General features: G+C 43.3%; 1 protein-coding gene and 2 non-coding genes across 7 annotated transcripts in view; all 3 read right to left on the reverse strand.

The window, feature by feature from the left end:
* LOC143431517 (uncharacterized) overlaps nt 1-19,688 on the reverse strand; it is a 45,597-nt gene that overhangs the window by 6,267 nt on the left and 19,642 nt on the right. For all 5 annotated transcript variants that reach the window (XM_076908302.1, XM_076908301.1, XM_076908304.1 and 2 more), the window contains exons 2-3: nt 15,234-15,436; nt 8,588-8,836 (exon numbers count right to left, since the gene is read on the reverse strand). In XM_076908302.1, coding sequence (XP_076764417.1) covers nt 8,588-8,836; nt 15,234-15,436 — 452 coding nt within the window. The remainder of the gene's footprint in view (nt 1-8,587; nt 8,837-15,233; nt 15,437-19,688) is intronic.
* Nucleotides 15,662-15,733, reverse strand: Trnap-ugg (transfer RNA proline (anticodon UGG)). The gene has a single exon. It is a non-coding gene; the product is annotated as a tRNA-Pro (tRNA).
* Trnap-ugg (transfer RNA proline (anticodon UGG)) lies at nt 16,039-16,110 on the reverse strand. The gene has a single exon. It is a non-coding gene; the product is annotated as a tRNA-Pro (tRNA).

The raw sequence follows: 19,688 nt of genomic DNA on the forward strand, positions 1-19,688 counted from the left end.
GAGACGATAAATCTGTATTGGGTTCAGAAGCTAGGAAATCTCGTTCCCAGAGGGTTGAAAGGGGGTACCAGAGGCCATTGGGGGCGCGAAAAAGATGATCGAGCGAAATTGAACGTTGCGTAATCGTCGGATAATACGGATACGGGGATGGAAAAGCTTTCGATCTTAACGAAAAGTGGCCAGGCATTTAACTACTTGTGTATCGTGGGCAAACCTGACCTACTTCCACCCAGAATGTTTGCGACGTCGCTTCCGTTGTATTAATCGCGGTGTTCTCGCGTTTCCCCGCAAGAAAACGAGCGGGCATAGTTCATGGACAAATGTCGGATTTTCTCTCGGGATTTGAAACTTTGAAAATCGTACTTTACAAATCGCAAACTCCATTTACTCGGTGTAATTAACGGAAGAATGATTTAAACTGATATTAAGGATTACGAGCTGGTAAGGATGTCGCGTGTGTAACGTAGAGATGCTAGCTGTGTCGGAGGAAACAGAGTTTATAGAATTTCACGGGAATGAAATGGCGCTCGATCAAAGCGGTACGCGCAGACAGAGGGAAACGTAATAAACTACAATTCGATCAGCTCGATAAAAAACGGTGAAGTGAATCCGCGTGCTATATACGTGTCTCTCAAGAAAATTCCTCCGGGCTACCTACCTCGCGAACACCTACGCGCATAGCTGCATAGATTTCACCGACACGTTCCGCCCGTGCAAAAGCGGCTGCATACTTCGAGCTCGATTATTTATAAATTTCCGTGTTATATTTATCCCCCACTTGGAAATTAATCTGGCCAGACGCCGTCATTTCTCCGCCGCCATTGTGGATTCTTTTGTTTCAAACGGGGCAATAAAAATTCTCGCAGAGTTACCGAGGCAGGAGAGAACTGGTGACCCAATTAAATTAATCCCAAATTGGTTCTCGAGGTACCGATGCGTCCTAAAAAGGGAGCCTCTGGGTTCGTTTCTGACCGTACCAACCCACTACGGGGAATACGACGCAAGATCGCGAGGCCTTCTCTGTTTAATCGATAACCGTTTACTCGCGAGGAGCTTCTTGGGTTATTTCACCTCCGTTCGATATCAACGAGCCTGCTCGACGGGCTGATATGTAGCGCGACTATTTACATGCAAACGAGACGCCCATCGAGAAACCCATAAAGCGTAATCTCTGCAATGGAATTACATCCGCTGAAGGCGCGGAGGAGGAACGAGGTGACGATGGGCCGCTTGGTCCACTATTCTTGCACGTGCCTTAACCCATCGTGCTTCTGGGATTAAAAGTCAGTTTTAAATAAGACAGTTCAAATGGCGAGGGGGTAGTAGACAACGAAATTGAATGATAATTCGGAGTGCGAAGGGTTAAAGAGCAAGGAGACACGCGGATTCGAGGGAGGAGATGTCGAGGGGATGCTGGCAAGATCGGGGGCAACAGATGTCATGGATCCGAAGGGCGGTGCATGTCCTACTTTACCAGCAACCCGTCGTTTCACCCTGTCCTCCATCGAGACTCCATTCTCTCAACATCTCTCTTTATAAAAAATTGAATTTTTTTAAATTCCACCCCGTGCCATCGAAGAACTCCCCAGGCATCCCTTAGATATCGACTAAGAAGCGTTGGCATCAAACAGAAACTCCGTTTCTCCTTCTAACGTCGCGAAATGACACGGTCGAAACGCATCGTTATCGCGAACGATTTCGTACGATCGTATGTGTGTCAACGACGGAACGAAAGCGCGGGGATTAATCCGATCTTGACCTGAAACGCTCACCGTGGAAACGGCGAGAGGGAAACGCGGAACGACGCTCGAGCAGCCGCTTTATTGATCGACGATTCCCTAACGTGACGCGACGGGACGTGAATAACGAGGCTTTTGGATCGCTCGGGAATGGATTCGTTAATCCGCGCCGCTGTAACGAGGCCTCTCTGAAACGCAGTCCCTCCGGCAGCCATCGGCGGCCCGTTCAGCCCTTAAAAAACCGCGGCGTCCGCGGGTTCGCACCGAGTCCCGTTTAAATCCCCCACGAAATACGCTCGCGAGTCGCGCGGCTGATGGAAATATTCCTCGTGCGGGTAAGTCGCGTTCAATTCGAACGTTATGCAAATTGAAAGCTGTCGCAGATGTTCCGCGTGTTTCACATCGACCGATCAGAAATTTCAATGTTATTCCTGCTGACGGAATAATTATTCCCTGACGCAACACCGTTTGTTCGCGTTTTGTGTTATCTAGATGTGTTCTAAAGGCGTGAAGTTTTTCGTTTGTTTCAGCAAATAGCTCTTTGTTTTATTCGAAACAATTTGATTAACGAACTGTTACGTTTCCTTCGGCGTTGGTATCTGATTCTGTCCGACAATAAATCCGTTCTTGAGCTATGTGGCTCGTAGGAGATTACGAAATGTACGTTTCGTGCGAGTTAATCTTGTTGCAGTTTTAACCATGAAAACACGTGTGCCATTCCGCTTGTACAATTTTCTTAACTATTTATATCGCGTTGCCTGATTAATGAACTTTATTATATCTGTTAGCTAAATTGGGGATTATTATTTCTATTGCCCCTCTTCATCGACTCAAATTGGAAGACAGAAATAAATCGTTGCCTTCACCCGGATAAGTATTCAGGTGCACGGTCCAACAAGTGTTTTTCGAAGCCAGATTCGGTCTTATCCGGATCCATCGAGCTACGTACTGTATCAAACTAAGGCCTTGTGCTAAATCTACGGACTGCTTCGAAACATAATTATAATTCACGGTCCACGCGCTCTCATTTTGAACTAATCGTCTTACGTGCACTTCGATTGATTCGAACGTCGTACGAGAACGTCGTGTCCACAAAATTTACCCCCTCGATCGTTCTATTTCAGGCCTGGATGCTTCCATTTTTTCGAGACCAGCGATGGAAACGAACTTTACGCCACGAAGATAAGAAGAATAATGAAATTGATGTTTACTTTGTCCTCTTCATTTCGAAGAACAGTGTAAATGAAAAGGGGGAAGAACGAGCGTGGCCTCCGCCATGAGAGCAAACTCTTTATTTAGCGGTGCAACCTATCTTGCATCGTGAAAATTCATGTTAATTAACTTTTCACCTGAGAAGTTAGCCAGGATAAAAAAAATATTCTCCAGAGATGGGAAACAGAAGTTAAATATTACAATAGCCGGATGTGACTATCTTGATAGCGCGTCTGCCGCGCAGGAATACTTTACTTTGTACTGTTAATTTCCTCTAAACGTCAGTTTGTTTAACTCTTTCTCGTTCGATTTGAAAATAACACGAACCTACGTTCTAATCTTCCGTTGCTTCCAACTAGGCGTCGCGTTGAAACGACTGCGACTAGAAAAAAGGAATTCCAACAGAAACGCATCGCGAATTTAGGCAGGAATTTAATAACAACGAACCGACTGGCCTAACGATTCCGCGCGGCATTCCGTGGCCGATATTTAATCTTTTACGGTAGAACAGGGTCGTTAATCGCGCGCAATAAGGCCTCTTCATCCCCCATTCAACCTCTCATTACTCCGCCGCGCGGGAGGGTTTAATTAACAGTTACACTACACCTAGCCACCGTATCTCTGAGCCGCAGCCCGGCGTTAACAAGGTTCCTCGCCCCTTAGAAGATGGATCTCTTTAATTACACCGCTGAGGATATCCCGTTCGCGTAAACACCAGTCAACGATGAATCTTTCGAAGGGATCGCAGACGGCGTCTAATTTTCAGTATCGAGCGTTTCTTTTCGAATCAACATAGTCCATTTTTCGAATCACATTCAAGAAACTGGTATCGCGTGTCTTAAAGCCTCTTGTCTCTCGAATGTTGGAGAACCAGCGCGCAATCGTCTCCAAAAAGAAGCTACAGCTACGAGAATCGAAGGTAACGAAATGTATTGACACCAGAAGCGGAGCATGTTTCGTCTTCTTCGACGATTATTTTATCAAGCCTGCACGAAACGGTGTTAGATATCGCGGATTATTTTTCCTCGTTCGATCAGGCGGCTCGAAAATATCGCGCGCGCCAGGACATTCCGCTTTTACGCAACGATATACAATTTCTCAGGCCACGCTGTGAAGATCGATCGCGCGATTTCACACGGCGGTGGAGGAACAGCAGCGTCTCGACTCGCGGAAGTAATAATTCCACCGGGTTATTTCGATTACCACGATGGATCGCGGTGTCGTCCGTGAACGCCAACACTCGTCTGGTAAAACTGTAGAACAAACACCGCCCGCCATCGGCTCCGCGCTGTAATTTGGTTAACCCATTCGACCGCTGTTTCAATCGTCCAAGCATTTAGCTGCGAAGGCCTGTCCAGCGAAGCCTTGCGACAAAATCTACGCGAGATCGCAATGCGTTCGTTCTTTGAAATCCCGTATCGTCCCTGATGCACTATCTTGCCCTCCGTTTTACAATTTCCTTTTTTTTGCTTTTTACTAATAGTCTAGTATTTGAGATTCTTTTTTTTGATTTCGTCCATATACGAGAAAGGGGGAAGTTGAAAACATTTGAAAGAGCCATATGCCGTGATCTTTCGCTTTTAAAGTCCATTTCGTTAATTCATGGGACCTTTGAAATTGTGTTCGGTGCACCCTGCGAAAGGTCACGGCGGTTCAGTTAATTGAAAGCAGATTCAGCCAGGCTGTCCGTCCGGTTGACCGATAGGCCAGTTCGATCTACTTAAATTTAACCGAATTGCCGAGCACCGCGACCTTTATCGTCGCACACCCCGGCCAAAGTTCCAGAGGTCTCGTCGAATGGAATAGAATCGATGTGGAACAGGAAATATGGTCATAAACTTGATTCTGTTTCGAGGGGTCGAATTTGGGGAGGAAAAATATTTTCCAAAGTTATTTTTAGGAATGAAACTGAATCGTGAAAACACGTGGCGGGAGGTCTTGTATTTTTTCGATTATTTTCGAGGCCTGATAAATAATATATTATCACCCCTCTCGTTGCTTCTATTCTTGATATTGTTGATTTCAACAAAATACCAGACACTGGTCTCTCCTCCACGCTCTGAGTTCTGAAAACGATGACATTTCCTTGGGGCAAGGGCACGCCTCCCTGGGACAAGGAATCACGACCATTTCCACCTCTTATTTTTTTAGAAATCTCATTTTCGAGAGTGTCCCCACGTTTCCCCTCGCGTGGATGAAACGCGATGGCATTCTCGCAGCGAGACGACGTTTCCAGGATACGGCTAGACGTTCTTGTTGCCACGAGAGAAGCATTTTCGATGAAACGTGACAGGATTTCCTCTTCTCCCCCTCTCAATCTTTCTCTCTTGGACGCCCTCTTCTTCTACCGTAGAAAATACGAACAGATGGGATCTCTACGTACATTACGGACCTTGGGTAACTTCGAGCAATAATTGTAAGATGAAGCGTAGACGCGTGTAGATACCACATCAGAAATCGTACTCTGGATTCAGCTGCTAATTGCACAGAGGACAGGAGAATTAAATGGGACGGGAGCATCGGTGATCCGATAGTTAGCTCGAAGGAACTTCGAGCCACCTATCGACCTACATTCGTTCTGAATTGGCACGATCGCTGCTGATCCGCGAAACAGGACCCGCAGAAACTTGAGCGTCGCCCTTGTTCCCTTGACACGGACCAGCCAGGAGATTTTGACTACTTGGCAGGCTTTCGTTTCGAATGTTCTCGCGTTCGACTATGCGCTCCCATCAGTGAAAACGAGGAACAAGGCTCCAAATTGAAAATTCGCTAATCCTATACGGAATTACCAACTTGTTCTGCATCTAACTCTCGTCTTACAGCTTTTATATAGAGACATGCATTTAGTTTTGGTTTGAAAATCGCGAGAGCAGACAGAATTCGTTGATATATTTGCATGCAACCAACCAGGTATTACGAGTCTGACCTGCATCTCGTAGCGCATTCAGAATGCAGTACTTGGAATACTTTGCTGTTTACTTTGTCCCATTTACGAGCATCCTATTTACCACTGCGCTATATTCTCCTCGTTTTCCTCGCTGCGTGACGGGTCCAAGATTATTTTATGTACAGCACCGGTTAAAAAAGCGCGGAATCGATGACCAGAAAAATCGAGAAATACTCGAACATTTAGAAGTTACGAAAGTAAAACGTCCACGACAATTTCACTGCTCGAGTCATCGGCTACATTAACGTGTTAATGCGACGTTAACCTACTCTTGGATAATTTAGAGGAGAAAAATCGAGGCGTAAAGAAAGCGTCTAATAAACGCGAGGCAGAAGCTTTCCACTCGCCAAGAGTTCTGAATGCGAATAGCTATTACAATTTTCGCTCGAACAAAGCGCGGATATCACTGGACGCGCGTGAGTGTGCGTTATCGAAGATTAATGCTCGTCGTATCGGTGATTTCTGAAGCGAGAAACAGAGAAGTTCATAGACCTATTATCGTGCGTGCGATTTCAAGGAATAACGCGATCTTCGGTCCCAATAAATCGCGATCGAACGATTTTTGCCCGTGCAGAGACATGGAGCGGCACAGAGAGGAGTACTTCCACAGAATTATAATTTAGAGACAGAGTGAAAGGGTATGATTTCCAAATTATGTCACCGTTGCAGCAGATACGCAATATATATCTGTACAATGGATCCAGCGTTGTTACCTTGCGTGAAAAATGAATACTTTCTGTTCTAGACCTCTTGAATACGAGCCAGAGACGTTTTTCTATTTCCAGCGCGACGTGCCGGCTTCCGTTTCAATGAACCTGGGTATATATACCTCGTCCATTGAATAATTTACAGCGATCGCACGTTCTAAGTCTTCAATTTCTAATTAACTTCTCCAAACCCTCCAGCAGACATTACAACGTGCCTACACTGGTTCGTTGCTTCGACAATCTGCTTCAACCTAGTACAATCGTGATCGTAACTAGTAACGTAACAATGATCTAGAATTTTGATTTGAAACAAGTCTAATCGATTCTAATGTACATATCTGGCGTTTACAAATAAGTGGGAAATATTTTCTAAGAAGAAAAATAGAGATTCGATTGTTTCCTCGAAGAGAGTATAAAATAGAGAGGTGGACGAGAGTCGTAAATAGAGAGGAACACACAGGAGAGGATGGAGGCGGAGGAAAATTTGCCGGGCAGAACAAGATGCTGCCGGAATCGCAACGTATCCGACTGACCGACTGAATAATTTGATAGACTCGTATTAGCCTGAATTCCGACAATCCAGTTAGCTACCCTAACCCTGATCCAGCCTCGTCCTGAATTTAGAGCAATTGACACGAACTGGAACACGTTGCGATAAACTAACGTTTCCGATGGGCTTCCTAAGACAGGTCGTGCGAGCACTCCAGCACACCGGAAAACTGTGAAATGCCGTTGGAGAACGTCTCAGAGGGCTCCTCGTCGGTTCGATGTCAAGATGTAATTGATCGTCGCTGATCTTCGCGCTTAATCGAATCGACAGAGGTCAATATTGGTGAATAAAAAGCGCGATAACGTTAGCGCAGCTTGGAGGCGTAAAGAGGATTACTCTGTGCGCGCGTGTCAGCGACATGGATGAAAGTGGTACGATGTACTATTTAGAGATTAAATAGAAAGATCGCAACATTAATTTCAGTGTATACTTCTTGATGTTCCTTTCTCCTAGCGCAGCATGCAAAGTAACGGCTACGCGTATTCTCCATTTACTGCTTAAATCGGCGGATTTGAATTTGAAATTCAGAGCGAACGAAGCGTATGCAGAACACCGCTGAATAAGAATGCCACGTCGGATTGCGACCCGTAGGGAGACTTTTCTATTTTCCTCGGACGCTCTTCGAATCGTAATCGCAAAGAGGGAAAGTGTAAATGAGGGATGCAGGGGGATAAGCGGCAAAACGCGAGCAAAAAGAATATACGAACGAAGATGAACGTCCCTAAAAAGAAATAATCAGCTCAATCACGAGTTATTGAGGATTTCTGCTTGGATCGAGCAAAGTATTCATTAATTTAAAAAAACCACATTCTATCTTTTATCGCAGTGAATACAAAAGTAGGAATGATTTATGTACACAACAATATTAATAAAAGAAAGCTTTTAGCTTGATGCGCTTATATAAAAAGCTTCTTACCCCGTTATCGCGAATAAGGTTTGTCTTTTAACTTTGGTCCAAACTTCAGCTACACAGTTTATAGAGCATTCTGAGCAAGTTTCATATGTCAAGGAACGGGGGAACTCGTTCCAGCAAGTGTTAACAGGCGACATGTGATGGCGAAACTTTTGACAGCGCGTGTACTTCAACCGGGTCACCAGGTTTTCATCCTTTACGAGCTACGCGTACTTATACCGTGCTCTCTGATCCTCTTCAGCATTCTGCAAATCTAGATTTGCACACCAAGGCATTTCGCGCAAACTCCGCGATATTGTGCCAAACAGAGAGGCGTTCGAGATAATTCTCACGACGGGACGTTTGCATAACTTCTCAGTTGTGCGCAATCCCTACTTTTGCATTCACTATGATAAAAAAATAGTATAAGCCTTCTAGCATTTAATCGTAACGTTGTTCTGTAACTGTTTGATAATAAAAATAGAAAAGAGAGCGTTGTTCCACAGCAAATGAGACCGTGCACAGATGGTCTGAACTTACCAAACATCTTGACACCCTGAACAGGACTCAGGGGATAGAAATCGCCGTGAAGAGGGCAGTGGAAGCCGACTCTGCGCTCTCTTCTTCTCGCCCTCCTGGTGAGCATGCAGAGCAACACGCCCAGAGCGAGCATAAGGGCGCCTACGACGATGCAGATCGGTCCCAGAATTCGTGAGTTCCCTGTGAACGCGATCCTGGCCGCGTACGAGTCCTTGTCCTCGTCCTCGCCAGGCCCACGGTACGACGCAGCTGAAAGGAACAAGCCACGCGTCAGTATCGAACTTCCCTCACCACCCCTCGTCATGTTTCTCCATCATGAAGGGAAGAGGGATGGAGTTGCTCGAAAAAGACGTACTGTATCGTGCGAGGACCTCTTCAAATGACCCGAGTCTTAAATCATGGCAGCGATAAGGGAAAATTAATCTCTATGGATATTCAAACGGAGAGTATCTACGAATTCGTTGAGACGGAGGAATGTCTTCTCGATTCGTAGTCGATTGGATACAAGGATATAAATGAGAAGATATCCGCCATTGGAAGCTATCCAAGATATACTTTACGCGATTGATATTTCTCTGTCGTCCTTACAGACATTTTAATTATCTCGTTTGCTTTTTATAGCTCTTCGACGTTTCTAATATCCGTAATATTAAATATATAATTTCGATGCCAGAAACTGACGACTCGACGCCTTTGTCGCGACAGTTTGTCAACCCCTCGTCGCGTCAACCCTTTCGCACGCGCGTCCTTCTCGACGTGGCTGAGGACTAGAGGGACTCTCTCTTCCCTTTTTCGTCAGGTTCCCGCGTTTCAAACGAGGGCGGACGATGAAATTTTTAAGGCCCCACACGGTTACGACGGCTCAAAAAGGATTTCTAATTCAGACGATTCCCTTGGCCTTCTTCCGTGGAGCTTTCGACGGCGACGCGTTATTAATGTTTCAAATTTAATCTCACGGAGTGCTCGCGTCCGAGTTCACGCTTCCGTGAACGTGTATGTCATATTGAACGTTGCTAGGGAATGCCGTTACGAAAGAGCGAGCTGCGCCACGTAAAAGCGTGTAACTTTGTGTTTACAAAGGGCAACATGCTCGATTTAAAATTAAGAATCACTGTCTGCTGGTGTATTTCATTTCCTTCGACGAGGAATAGATTCTTGCAGAGCGCCAAAATCGGAAGACGCTGTTGAACACGAAATAAGAGGCAGAGGAGCGAACAAAGGCCCCCATTCGACGCTCAATCGTTGATCTTTACGATTTTTCAGTGGCGTCGACAGATACCAGACGATTGCTCGCGGAAACACGTGGGAGAGTTTCGAGAGAACTTTCCTGCGGAGAAAGTCATCCTCCTCTACGACGATCTTTATAAGGGAAGAAACTCGGAAGAGAAAGACCGGCATAGCCGAAGAGAAACACGGGACTTGTTCCCGGTTTCATTGTGCGCGAGATCTGACGCGTGGGCAGAGGAAAAATTGCGACGACGGACGGTAACCTTTTCTGGAAAATCGCTTGCCATTTCTCCAATGAGATCCCCAGCTGGCCAAAGAAGAACGTCTCCATATCAACTATGTCTACGCGACAAGACTTTCATATTTTTACTGGGGAATTTTGGAAAATAATTCCAAGTGCTAAGGGTTCATTATAAATATATTACATAAGTCAGTGTGACCACTGATGGAGCCTCGATCGAGTCGACGTGAAACGAGGAATAACGTGCGTGCAGAGCGTGCTGGTTCGCGAGCAGAGAAGAAGTAAATGGCGGTGAACGAAAGGGAAATGGGCTACAGGACCGGTTCGGTCGGCGGGGCGAGAGAGGACGAGAAAAAGAAGAGGACAGCCGGCTGAGAGAGGCTGACCGATTTTGATAAATCGGTTGGTAACAACGGGCCAAACCAGTATCCGTGGAACCGTGGCCAACAAGTAAACGACCAGCTGTTGCCTGCTGGTGAACAGCCGAGCCTTTCTTCCCTTCGTCCGCTTCTTCTCTTCTTCTTCGTCTCGTTCGTGACATAAACGCTCTATTGCCATCGCCGGGTTCGATCACCCCGAAGAGATAGTGGTTCTCAAATGGCGCGTCGTGGCGAAGCGAAATGGCCGGCTGATCATTCAAACGCGACACGAATTTCCAGCTATACGTTCTCCACGTGGACAGAAAAAATAACGTACGAAAAATCGTGCTCGTAGAAAAGATCTCGAAACGCACTACGGATTCCAAATGAATTACATCGCGTATAACCAGCACTCGTTCGATAGTGATTAGCGAAGGCATTACACCGGAAGTGCCGTGAGAATTAGCAGCTGAGAGGGACGTAGCATCCACGGCCTCCCGTAACCTTTATCGTTCTGTATCTACGGTTTATCGATCATCCATCCAACGTTCGGCTTCTGCTCAGCAATCAGAAGAAGCCTGCTCGATTATTCTCTGTACACGTGGTTCGATTGGCGCAGTAATTTCCAGCGGATCGATCGCTACCAATCAGTTCTCTGTTCGAGCATCGACTACCGCCAGGGCTTAAGGACGACATAGCTAATCGAATTCCGTGGATACGAACAGAGGCTTCCGTCAGTACGTCGGGCTTGGAACGAGCAGCGTGTCCGGCGCTGCGAGAATTTCGTTGGATCCGCCTTTCCGTCATTCAAAACTCGCTCTCTGCACGTCCAATGACACTAACGCGGTCTCACGCACGAAACTTACGAACTGAACGTTAATTAACTGTGACAACACGTTAGCGTCACGTGCCAGCTGGTAACCATGCAAATGAATTTCTATCCTCCACGCATAATTATCTACTTATGGTCGTCCTCTACTTTGTTCTTTTCAGCTTCGACTGTGGAACCACGTCACCCCCTGTTCCTATTTGATATTACCGAAAACTTTTTTTCCGTCTAACTCTAGAAAACTCGCTTCAAAATGGGATTAAGCATCGTTTATCCTATTTCGATGCCTCTCGCTTGGACCACGTGCCCTTACACGAGCTGCTTAGACGTGTAACTCCAGGAATTAGAAAAACTGTACATGCATGAGACTATTCTGCGCATCAGCTTTTTCAAATGCGATTAACAAAGCTTATTATGTTAGATCACGTTCTATCGAAACGACGTAAAAATTAGAACGCTAAACTGAACCTGAACCGAAGAGATCATCGCGCTTTGCGTAACAAGCTAGCTTAGCGCCTATGTATACGGAAAGTGTTGAATAATACTTTCCTGCGGTCGTCTGGTGATGTAATAATGTTATGGCTTCGTGGAAGAGAGCTTCTCGCGTTATATGTCCCTCCACAATATATTACTTGAAGTTTAACTTAACCTTCGGCTTACGAACGATAGAAGTTCCACGTGGTAACGCCGCGCATGTGTATCCTGGATTCTATAATATTAAAGCATCATTACGTCCGCGACCTACATTGCAAATAGATCGCTGATTGTCAGTGGACGCACATCAGCATTATTTTTAACGCGAGATTCGCGAGCCACGCTGTACGAACTATCCAAGTTCCATCAAGGGACGAGGTAACGAGATTGTGAACTCGAGTCGCGTTAAACCATCCATTAATCCGAGAACCGCTAGACTTATCGCCGGAATTACTGTCTGAAATTTCCACTTGGCACACCGCGCCGACTGTCGATCGATTAACGAGGACCTCGTCGGATTGGCGTGTATCGAAAATTAAATTTTCCACGCCCCAGTGTCTCGGTGAAGATTTACTGGCGCCGTCTGTCCATCGAGGGGAAAATCGCGCCATTATCCGTTCCTAGTCCGTCTATAACATCCGAAACCGATAACGGTGTACACGCGTAGGTGTTGATCAAAATTTCATGCACTTCCTTCGAACGATTTCCACGGTTCGAAGACGAAGAACAGTTCGTACGGTGTTTTTCTGATGGCTGAACGAGGCCTCGATCGACTCTCGAATTGAACAAGATGTTCTTCCGTGGCCATTTATATTTCTCTTCATAGACGACAAGGACATCTTAGTGGAAAGGATTGACGTTAATGTGCACACGAAATACCGTCTGCTGCACGTTTGCTTGTACCCACGTGCTGTGCAGTATATCGAAGAATTTGTAAATCAATCTACTCGTCAACTTTCTCGTACACAACTGTTCCATAATCTCCCCATTCCGTGTACTTTCTCCAAAATGGAAAGTACCCACCGAGCGACTCTTCAATCAATTTATAGCTATTCTTCGTTGAAGTACGTCCCAGAGGATAATGTGGCTTACGTAAGCTACTTACATTACATCTTGTATATCCTTCGAACCTCTTCATTGTGTCGATATAGGACGATCTTTCGATTAATTGTTGAACTAATTAGAAAATAACTAACAGAACAAGCTGCGTGGAGATGAAATTACTATTCGATAAAAGAAAATGAAATCTACTGGAACATTTAACCACTATTCGTTCGCCTCAACGATATTAAAAAATGCCAACCGACGAGGAAACGAGTTCATAACAGAAACGTAATAAGTGTTACAATTCCATGGAAAAGAAAAACCAACGAAAGGTACGGAATGAGAGAGACGTATATCAAAGAGCTGAGAACAGCGGTTAACGTACATTCTCCCTCTTTCGAGCTTTATGAAAATATAACGAGATATACAGTGCTGGACAAAAGTATTGGCACAGCATGATTGTTATGATAAAAATGCTTATAACTATGAAACAAATTGTTAAAAAGGAAAAATTTGTTTACACGTTTATTTATTTATTATTCTAGATTATTATTTAACAGAAACAGTAATATAAATAAAGTGATATGCGAAATAATAACAAAAACATATTTATTGAGCGTTTTAAGCATGGACAAAAGTATTGGCACATTATACAAAATTTAGTGTAGTTGTATCTCTCCGAAAAAAATCCGATTGTCACTTGATGGTATAGGTAGGGGATTCCCTGATAGTCATTTTTTCTAACAGTCATCCTTAAGTTCAGTCGATTAGCAACATAGGAAATATAACAAGCAACAATGTCAAGAAGAGGGAAAGAAACTACAAGTGAAGAGAGAAAAATAATATTAAATTTGCACAAAATGCGAAAATCTTATAGTGAAATAGCAAAAAGTGTTAATAGAAGTCGATTCACTATTAGAAGTGTCGTAAAACGATTTGAGAATCAATCAGATTTCAAAAGTAGGAATCGAAGTGGACGTCCCTCAAAGTTAACAGTTAGAGAAAAACGGAAAATTGTAAAGGAAGTGAAAATAAATTGTAAATTAAACTCATCACAACTTAGAGCAAAGTTAAATGAAGAAAATAAAAAAGAAGTAAGTTCGAAAACTATACGGAGAGTGTTAAAAGATGCGGGATATTCTGCGTGTGTCGCAAGAAGGAAACCATACATATCCAAGAAGAATCGGAAGATGAGAAAAGAATTTGCAAAAGAATTTATAAAAAAGGATCCCACATTCTGGAATAACGTATTATTTTCAGATGAAACTAAATTTAATATATTTAAATCAGATGGCAGAGTATTAGTTTGGAGAAAGCCAAATACGGAAATGGATCCACAACATTTACAAGCCACTGTGAAACATGGAGGAGGTGGAGTCATGGTATGGGGTTCCATTGCAGCGTCTGGGGTTGGCGAATTAGTATTCATAGATGAGATTATGGACAAATATGTATATTTAAATATATTAAAGGAAAATTTATTTAAAAGTGCTAATAAATTAAATCTCCCGCGTGATTTTTATTTTCAACAAGACCATGATCCAAAACATACTGCCTATATTGTACGACAATGGATCGTTTACAATACCGCACATACATTAAATACCCCACCCCAGAGTCCAGACATGAATCCCATCGAACATGTTTGGAATGAATTAGAAAAAAAAATTAGAAAATATAATATAACAAACAAAAACCAATTAAAAGCTATTATTTTACAAGAATGGAACAATATAGAGCCGGATTTTACAAAAAAATTGGTAACTTCAATGCCAAAACGATTGAAGGAAGTTATCATGAGGAATGGAGGGCCAACCAAATATTAATTTTTAATTTCTAAGTACTTTCAATCATTTGTGCCAATACTTTTGTCCATGCTTAAAACGCTCAATAAATATGTTTTTGTTATTATTTCGCATATCACTTTATTTATATTACTGTTTCTGTTAAATAATAATCTAGAATAATAAATAAATAAACGTGTAAACAAATTTTTCCTTTTTAACAATTTGTTTCATAGTTATAAGCATTTTTATCATAACAATCATGCTGTGCCAATACTTTTGTCCAGCACTGTAAGTTAAAATACAAACGAATGAAATATACACGGAAACCGCTAGCAAAATGAAAACAATTCAATATCGCACGTTCTACCACTCTTGCCAAGAGTGTGTTCGACTTAAAATTGTATTCAACTGTTTGTGAACGATCGCTGGTACGTTAAAGAACGTGTCGACGCTAGAACAATGCAAAAGTCAAAACTAAATAAAATTAATCAAGGGTGTATAATTCTACACAGAGCCTTATCCATCGCAGTATATTTCCATAAAGTCCAAGGATATTTTTCTGGTTACCTCGCCTCGATATTAGCAGACAATAACGATCGTAGCACAATGGCATCAAATATAGAATATAAATACATAGGTAGGGAGTAAGTAGGTAGCTGAAAACAATAAGGAGGAAGATACAAACCAGTGAGCACAGCGCCGACGAGCATAAAGAGAAAGCCGAATGCCGGAAGAGCAATCTGGCAGTTCGCAGCTATTACAACCCCAGCCACCATCAGACCGCCCTCGATCTTCTCTACCCTCAAGCGTGATATAGGGGTTGGACATTTTAATTTCGCGCCAAGTCCACCGCTCAGCGCACCCTCCTCAGCCGCCATACTGCTGGGCCTGGAATAATAGACAAACAACACTGTGCTTAGTCAATCGCGCCTGAATGATTCGATAATCATGCTTGGCACGTGATTATACGAAGCATACACGTGTTGCCAATAGTTTGAATAAAATAATATTTATAGAGGAAATGATTTTAGTGTAAAATAATGTGAGAATCAATAAACTTTAAGAACGAGCTGTCTGTAATAAGGTGTAGAAGAAATATTTATAAAAAATATCGGGCTCAGCCGGGATTTGAACCCGGGACCTCTCGCACCCAAAGCGAGAATCATACCCCTAGACCACTGAGCCATCTGTGATTGCTGCGACCGATCTTACCAACACAGCGTAAACGTATGGTTTATAAACTTTTTAAATTTTTTTTCGCAGATTACATTGTTATATCGAAATGATTTAACGAGTATGTAAGAATATACAAACGAGACATTAAACTGTACGTCTATACCTTCTCCAGAAATAAAATATCATTTTAAAAATCTAACTTATGTTTATATTTCTTTATATTTTTTTTATAAAAACTACAGAAATGATTTTTGTGACTTTGGAAGGTATTTGAAAAGAATGTTTTCTCTGAGAAGGCAGATGGAAAAAAAATTGGGCTCAGCCGGGATTTGAACCCGGGACCTCTCGCACCCAAAGCGAGAATCATACCCCTAGACCACTGAGCCTCTTGTTGACTGCTTTTTGCAAGCAACAAACAAGTAGAAATAATGAAAATTCTGAAGTTATATTAAATCTAAACTTTGTAGAACATACAAATATAACATAGAATTTTATGCATTTGGTAATTGATGTGAAAAGTTTATATATATGTACACGTATACCTGTATATACGTGCGCATCCGTCGATTTATTGGTAAGATATTATTTATTCATAATCCATTAAGAAGATTAATATGCAAGTAATCCCCTGGTTAACTTTTCAAATTTTTCAGCGAAATACATTTTAATTTTCATGATAAATTTACATGCAGGATTATAAACATTTCACATCAATTTCCCAAGTCAAGAAATTAATTGCCGTGAAATACATTTTCTGGTAATCTGTTTGCATCTAATTTCCCGGCACTTTGTATGATGAATGTTTCGCGTTGATGGAAATGCATGGGTTCAATAATATTAAAATACCCATCAATTTACCGATACCCCAGCGATCCACAAAAATGTTCGTTATTGAATACTCAATTAATACGCATCAGCTAAATTCAAGTTATGTAAGACGCGAACTATTCAATCGCAGAAACTGAGCGTTATATAATCATGAAGCCAAATTACATAATTATGGAACGATCGAGACCAATTTGAAAAATGTTCTCGTTAAAGCACGCTCCAGCAACGACGGTTCCGAAACTTCTATAATGACATACTACACGAAAATATGCAGCCATTCAGCATTATTTCCTGTCCCCATGCAGCTAACATAGTTTGCTATGCATTCCTCATTGCTATCGATACCATGTTACTCCAAACGTCTACGTCCAACTATATAGCTGTAAATGCGAAACGCAGACGAACACTTTCGTTAGCCACTGTGCACACGCGTATCGCCTGTTGCGAAATGGATTCCCCGACAGAGAATCATAAAATCATCCCACGTTCCCACGTTCCATTATTTTTAAATGACCCCTGAAACTAACCTCATCGAAACCGACTCCACCAACCTTCCATGTAATGCGTTACATCAGGCCATTTCGAGGAACAATGAATCGAACTAATCGGCAGGCAGGGTTAATTAGAAATTGTTTGGACCGGTGCGAGGCGCGATGTTACGCGGCGTTAACTTTCCACGGTGATTAACAAACTGTTTGGACTGCCGAGTACCGATCGGAACGCATCGTTTGCCAGTTCGTTGGCCCGCAAAGGGCATCTATGCTAATTAACTTTCCTTCACGGAGATACGTGCATACTCTGGCTTCCCGGTGGAACCAGCAGGCGCAACAGTGCTCGCCGGATTCAATTATTCGGACCCGTAAACACCGTGCACTTGGCCAATGAACGTTCGACAAACTTCACACAATTTCTCATCGTCGCCCCCTATAATCCTCTGCACACGCATGTGCGTGAATGTTCTCGAAAATTTCAATTTCCCCTGGTTGGCTGATCCTTTTCGCTTCAGGTGAACACGCGATGCACACGAGCTACGTGTGCTCCAAATTTGTCGCCGGGTTTGTACATGATTTCTATAAGACGATGGAAAACGGTAGAGGAGAAAGAGAGAGGAGGCAGAGAGGACGCGAGAAATGCGTTGGGTGTCGTGGAAAAAAAAAATATGCCACCTTTCGTCGAGTTTTACAGAGCGTGCCCCACCGACGAACCGGTTCCACGACGATCAACAATGTGGCGTTCGCCGCGAAGAGCTTGAAAAGAGCAGGGACGCCGGTTTTGCGCGACGGAGTTAAGCTCTCGAGCTTTGAGCTTCCGTCGCCCAATTAACGTCGACCAACCTACCTGCTCTTCATTAAGCAAGCCGACCTCTTGCTCCGCATAATGAAAAGGGCACCTCGTTAAATCCACGTCGATGCATGCGGGAAAATGGGGGGAAAAAAACAAGGAAAACCAGGGGCGAACAGAAAGGGAAAAATGAACGCGGGGAAGGAATGGAAATTCTTGTCGATACGCTTGTACATTTAGGGGTGAGACCGGGCTGTTTTTTTTTTCACCCGAGAACAATCGCGTACCTCGCGAGAAATTGACGCTATTTATACGATCCCTTTATTGTTTCCTTCTGCGTTTAGAAAGTGCGCGAAAAGCTGCCTGCTATTTACTGCTCGCGGCAAAATCGATCGTAACGCAGTGGGAAAGTTCAGATCAAAAGAGATTTTTTCAACGTCCCCTTAAAATTAGAATTAGTTTCGAAAACATAGCGGAAAACATGCTTCGTAGCGATTTAGTCCATAAGCTATAATTATACGCGTGTCTACAAGGCCCATATCATGCAAGTCAATTATACAAAAATATAGAATGGAAGATACCAAAGTAGATTGATAAAACCGAATGCACTGTACTGTCGATTTTACTAGTAGCCGCGGCTGGCAAATATTAACGAGACGCCTAAGACGCACTCACGAACACAGAGAAATAACCGACGTTCACATACAAAATGCCAAGACTAATCGTTGTAAATAAATAACTCATATCTACTTGAATTATGTTCGAGAAGTATGAATAACCCTTGCTCGTTCCTTCCACTGGCAACGAGCTAATCGTCGGTCCTCGTGACAAACAGATAACCGCACGAACTCCATTTCGCTTTGAATAATAAATGAAAAACTATATATATTCGCGCCACGAATGATAAAAATATTAAAAAATTCTGTAAGCTACTGTTCCTTGACAAAGATATTCTCCATTGCAGCTTAATTACACATATCTCCAGAAATAACAGTAGAATACCACACGATGAACAAATTTGCAACGTGAGAAGCTCGTACACATTGCATAATAATTCCGGAATCGATAAAGGCACGTTATATGATTACTATACTTCCTACACGTTGTCCACATCTAGACGCATATCTTCTCTCCAAAGCAACTTTCATACGGAACCACCCAATTCCATTTCCTTGCTTTTTCGTTTCACTGAATTGGTTATACTAAGGCGTAATTTAATTACGAAACTGAAGAGTCTCCATTAAATTTCGTAAACCAACGACGAGTAGCTCCAACATTTACATAACCCTGTCTAAACGATAAGTATATGCTGTTGAAAGCATTTTTGCGGGACATTGATCTTACTCTAAGCTCGTTCGAAGAATCACAAAGTATATCAAAACGATAACTGTTAATTACATATCTCGCGTAGTACTCCCAACGATTCTCGACGCTGTTCGTCGATCGAGCGCGGTTTCCGGCGGCGTTTAGGGGTGGCAGGGTGCGCGTACGCGTGCAGGTACGAACAGAAATCGCGGCTACCGCTGGTACGAACGAACGCGAGGGATACAATGGCCCCCGGATGGATAAATTGCGATCGACATGACCTCATTTTAAAGATCTCGATGAGATAACCCATGCACCCTCGACTCTTGGCTCGCTCTTTGCCCCATTTACCCGGATGTGTAGGTCAGCCGGGGACCAGGCGGGGCAACAGGGGGAGGTTTAACAATTGAAGCAACAAGAACGAGTACCACTACGGTCCCGCCGCCGCTATAAATAAGCATCGACGTTGGCGACTTAATTTATTCGAAATTATTGCACCGCCTGTCCCGGAAATTCTTCGCCGGGAATTCTAAATACGTACGGGTATCGA

This window comes from Xylocopa sonorina, chromosome 18, assembly GCF_050948175.1.
Source record: "Xylocopa sonorina isolate GNS202 chromosome 18, iyXylSono1_principal, whole genome shotgun sequence".
In the NCBI taxonomy this organism is placed as follows: domain Eukaryota; kingdom Metazoa; phylum Arthropoda; class Insecta; order Hymenoptera; family Apidae; genus Xylocopa; species Xylocopa sonorina.